This window comes from Gamsiella multidivaricata, assembly GCF_025024155.1.
Source record: "Gamsiella multidivaricata strain RSA 2152 chromosome Unknown BC939scaffold_191, whole genome shotgun sequence".
NCBI lineage: Eukaryota > Fungi > Mortierellomycota > Mortierellomycetes > Mortierellales > Mortierellaceae > Gamsiella > Gamsiella multidivaricata.
The window spans coordinates 1-5,372 of NW_026251899.1; the positions used below are offsets into that span (position 1 = coordinate 1).

At 51.2% G+C, this 5,372-nt stretch overlaps 1 protein-coding gene across 1 annotated transcript; it reads left to right on the plus strand.

Annotated features, from left to right (window-relative positions):
• Positions 1-3,579: 3,579 nt before the first annotated feature.
• BC939DRAFT_471960 (uncharacterized protein) lies at positions 3,580-4,670 on the plus strand (the record flags this gene model as incomplete). Its single annotated transcript, XM_051558242.1, has 3 exons — positions 3,580-3,823; positions 3,860-3,944; positions 4,008-4,670. The coding sequence occupies exons 1-3, from the start codon at positions 3,594-3,596 to the stop codon at positions 4,668-4,670; spliced, it is 978 nt and encodes a 325-aa protein (XP_051405812.1). The 5' UTR covers positions 3,580-3,593.
• Positions 4,671-5,372: the final 702 nt, after the last annotated feature.

A 5,372-nucleotide genomic window follows, 5' to 3' on the forward strand; every position in this document is an offset into this window, starting at 1 on the left:
GAAAAATCATCTCCTCTGGATCGATCCCGTAGTACTCTTGGGTCAAAGAAACACACTCTTCTAGGATCTCAACGTATAGTTTTGCATCCAGCCCAGCCTCGATATGAGAGATGAAACCTGGCCCGTCCCAAGCCATGCAACCCCACATCATAAGGGACCCTCCTCCATGCTTGAGTGTCTCATCAATCAATCGCGCCTGCATGCCGACCTTGTTGTTTTTCCAGACCCACTTGGTCCCATCGGAGCCATAACGGTTGATTTTTGTCTCATCCATCCATAGAACTCGTTTCCAGTTCTCCACCGTCCAATGCTCATATTGGGCCACAAATTCCATGCGCTTCTTGATCTGGTTAGGTGTCAACTTTGGCATCTTAATCTTGTGTTGAGCGGTTAAATCTTCCTCTCGAAGGATCTGCCGCACCCTACAAACAGAGATATGGACGTCCAGTTCCTGCTCGAGGTACCGCTGCACCTGAACTGCATTTTCCAATTCCCCGTTCGTTACATTTCGCACCATCAGTCGTCTTGTCGCCATCGAAACTCGGCCTGGTCGCCCTGCTCTTGGTCGCACCATGTTTGGGTCCATTTGCTTGGCTAGCTTGCTCACGGACGACTGAGATACGCCGAACTTATGGGCAATTGCCCTCGTGGACATCCCGTCGCGCAAACTAGAGCGAATCGAATCGACCTTGCTTTGGCTTAGCTTTCGCATCGTCTTGAATTGTTGCAGTTACCGGAGGAGGAGTCTAGGAAAAGAAAAGAGAGAGAAAGAAGTAGTTTCCGGGGAGAACCGGTAGTTTTGTTTTTTTTTCAGCAGGTGCACAAAGAATTGAGTCAATGCAAAGCCACCAGCAAATACCGAATAAATATCCAACTGTGAACGGTGCCGGCTCGGGGCGCCAGGCACTTATCAGGCACTACCTAGAGAGTACCTATTGTGCTTTAGGAGACTGTAGAGGCCCTACAGCCCATATTACAGGTGAAGAATGAAGAAATTGAAAAACATTGACTCAAATATTATTGTCACTGTATAATAAAGATCATCCGTTCTAGCCCTTGTCTCTTGTCCCCTGCCTCTCGTGTTCCTACCTCGTGTCCTCTTGTTCCTGCACTTGTTCCCTCCTTCGTTCTGTTGCTATTACACCAAGGGTGTGCGCACCCTGTTGCAAGGCCAATGGCATTCCCTGACCACCATGAGTACTGTGACTGAGGCTGCCACCACCGCGTATCTGAACTTGCGCCTGACCTCGGCTCGTCGCCCCCAACAGCCTTGGCGACCCCAGCCCCCTCGCAGCATCCCTCAGTCTACTCCGTCTCCACGTCCAGTCACCGTTGCTCGTCCAGGTCCAAACGACATGGAACTAGGAACCATGCGCGGCCCTCTTACCGCCGCTGAAAAAGATCGTCGCCGCAGAGAAGGCCTCTGCATGTACTGTGGCCAAGCCGGCCACTTTGCCAACAAGTGCCCCAACAAGCGCCCCTCCGGTCTGGGCCTCGCTGCAGTCCGAGAAGCCACGATCGAGTATGCTTTCGACACCGACGTGTCGGAAAACTTCAGCGCCTAGGGCAGCTGGAGGACTGTTCCCTAGGTGCCATTCATGCCACCTCCACTGTTCCTGCCCATGCCCATATCTGCCTTATGTTGCCTGCCACCCTGTATCTGACCCAAGGACCCTTAAAAAACATCCAAGTATTAATCGACTCCGGCGCCGCCCGCTCCTTCATCGATCGAAAATTCCTCCTGAACCACTGTATCCCTGTGCGTAACCTCCCCCGACTTATGAACCTAACCATGGGGGACGGCTCTTTGAGCACCGCTGGACCTGTCTTGCATGAAGCCTCTGTATGCCTGACCCTCGCTGAGAAGCACCATGAACAGATCCTGCTAAAAGTCACCAAGCTCGGCCAGTACCCTATCATCCTCGGGATGGACTGGCTCGCCACGCATAACCCTAGTATTGACTGGGAAAAGCATATAGTTACTTTCCATTCAAACCATTATAATACAGTTTGTATACACCATGAACCCTTGTCCGACGCTCTTACCTCTTGCTCTGTCCTTGAACCTGCCCTTGAACCCACGTTGGAGGAATATCGCCTCTGTCAACTCGCCCTTGCCACCATTACACACCTTTCCACTCCTCGCTCCAGTTTAGAACAACCGTCGCTCCTTTTTAGCGAGTCCGTCCCTGTACACCTCTCAACCATGTCCCTCTGTGCTTCTCCTGTTCCACTACCCAGCCTATCCTTGAACAACATTGACCCAACCAATCCTCCAGTCGAGATCTCTGACGCTTACCGTGACTTTGCCCGGCTCTTCGAAGATCGAGAGCTTGGCACCTTGCCTTCACATCGCTCCTTCGACCATGCCATAACTCTCGAACCTGATGCCAAGGTGCCATTCGGTCCACTATACACCTTGTCTCAGAAAGAACTCGAATCCTTGAAGGAGTACATCGAAGAGAACCTTGCCAAAGGGTTCATCCGCCGTTCCGAGCCCCCTGCTGGCGCTCCAGTTCTGTTTGTACCAAAGAAAGATGGATCCTTACGCCTCTGTGTCGACTACCGTGCCTTAAACAAGGTCACCATCAAGAACCGTTGCCCACTGCCATTGATAACCGAGACCTTGGACCAGTTGCGTCGCGCTCGAATCTTCACCAAGCTGGACCTCAAAGGCGCGTACAACCTTGTGCGTGTGGCCAAGGGCGACGAATGGAAAACAGCCTTCCGCACCCGCTACGGCCATTTCGAATATTTGGTCATGCCATTCGGGTTGACCAACGCTCCGGCCACCTTCCAAGCATTCCTGAACGATGCCCTGCGCGAGCATCTCGACAATTACTCCGCTGATGAGCAAGACCATGTCCAGCATGTACGGCAGGTCCTGCCACGAACCTATGCTTATTAGAGTCAAGATGACCTTCTTAAGCGTGGCAGGACAGAACAAGGGGGAGGAGATGCAGTTTGGGGAACAGGGTCAAGAAAGCGTAGATATATTGAAGTTGCTAGATAAGGAATAAAAGATACAGAACTACGGGATATATATATATGTTTCTCATTGCCTTCGTGTAACGGTCGTACGCGTTGCCAAGAGTCGACCGATCACTTGCCAAGTATCGATCGATCGTGTCGTGGCACGCGACAGGATCACAGTCTCATTGGGATTCGGGAGATCAATGTCCAAGTCCATCGCCATACGCTCATCGACAATCTTCAGGGCTGCAATGTTTGCGCTGAACCCATCAGTACCATGCCCTTGAGTATGCAGCTCAGGACTAGTTGGATTAGCAGAAGCGGCAGGAGTGGACATACTGCAACGGATCGAACAAGCCAAATATGGCAACGCTATGAACAGCAAAATATGGACACGGTTGGTAATTCTGACGAGATTGATACTTCCGTCTTTAATTATACCGATTATGACTATGCTGTACTACTGTCTCTACGAGACCAGTGTAACAACTGAGGAGGTCGTATAAGCCATCTATGACAATCTCTGTGAAACTTTCACAGCTTCGAGCACAAGCAATGAAACTGGCTCAAAAAAGCAGAGTCCCTCTTTTTCCTTCTCTTCTCTCCCAACACGCACCTTCATGTCAACTTCAACTAACATCAACCTCCCCGCTGAGAACAGCACTCCCCCCCTCTCCCCTCCGCCCTCTGATGACCACCGGGCTGGTAACGACAATACCTTTCCCATTGAGGCTGAAGCACCAGAAACTCTATCGGATGTTGGAGCAACTACAAAAGCGACTGGAAAAGCACCCAGCCGCTTCGACTTCCACACGGAATCAGTTCTGGAGTTGGTTCTCCTGCGTGCTCTGTAATTGCATCGACCATTTATTGGGCCTCATGGAAGCGTAGTCAAAACTTGGGGCAAAGTAGTAGACTATCTTCACGAGTCAGACAGGGTTGTGCGACCGACAAAGCCCTTCTTCACAAACGTGAAGCCACAGACTTGCAAGCTATCGTGGGAGCGACTGGCAGAGGAGCAAAAATAATATGAGGCCTATCTGGAAGCCGCCACTGGAATCGCACCTGAGGAGACAGAGCGACGGCAATTGATGGAAGAACTCTACCGTCTCAAGCTAGCAAACAATGAAGCTACAGTCGAAGCCAGACAGGATCGGACGCGGCAACAAGAAAATGCTGTTGAAGAGAGAAGGCTTGGCCAGCTGCTCCTGGATGCGGCCGAGTCTGCGGAGCTGAGACTTCGGATTGTTTCCGATAGCGATAGTGCCGCTCCCCCCACTAGGTACAGCAAGAAGCGGATCACCATACAACAAATCGAAAAACAACAACAGGAGGCTATTGCACAAGTGAAAGAACAGCGCGAGCTCATGGCACAACAGGTGGCATTGCAAAAGGAAGACATGGAACATCGAAAAATGCACGCTCAGCGACAGGAGGAAAAAGAAGCAGCCAGAGATGTACGACAAGAGCAGAGAGAACTCGACAAAGAGGAACGGTATGCCACAAGGAAAGAGGAAAAAGGGACGAGAAGGTTGGAATGGGAGCGCGAGAAGCAAAGACAAGAAGATATTAGGGACAGGGAGCGACTATCCCGACAGGACGATCTCGACGAACGACGGCACAAGGAAGCTTTGGAGGTCTTCAAGCAGCAATCAACTTCTTGCCCAAGTGATTATGAACATGCAGCAAAGGCGTGAATCAACTTTCTATACCTTTCAACCACTTATGCACATCAATAAAGAATGGTTTACCTGCTAAGATACGTGGCAGCAGAGGGGCTATCTAATCCGGAACGTGAACCTGTCTGGAAGCCATAGTAACACGTGTGGAGGTTAAAAAACAGGACCGCTACTTTGTAGTGCAATGCAAGAAGGGTAGCAAGGACGCGTGTGTAGGAGAAAAGTCCAACGCAGAATAATACCGGACGACTTTCCCTATCGCCCATTCGGCTACCACGCGTTGCTTGGCCATCGTTCGGTTGAATGCTCGATGGTGGGCAGGCATGAGCCGATGGTCGTGATAGGGCTGAAGCATATGGGCACCAATTTGGTACGCAGGGTCGCCATAGATAGCAAGCCTTCTCCCATCTGGTCTCCATGCATGCTGACGAAGAATACCGGCCAGGCCAGAATTCCTGTAAATAGTTAGGTCGTGAACGTTCCCGCGCGCAGCATTGCTCAGACGGATGATGATCCCGTCAGGGGCTACCAAGATTTGATATTTAAGAGCATGGAAGCGCTTGTGGCCGTTGTACATTGCCCTCTGTCCAAACGAGGGTCGGCTGATCTTTCTGGCTGTGCCATCCAAGAAGGCGAACACGGACTGATGTGCACCTCGAGCAGCAACGGCTCCAGCGTACTCATGAAGCTTTGCTCTTGTTAATCGGTTCTCGTCCCACG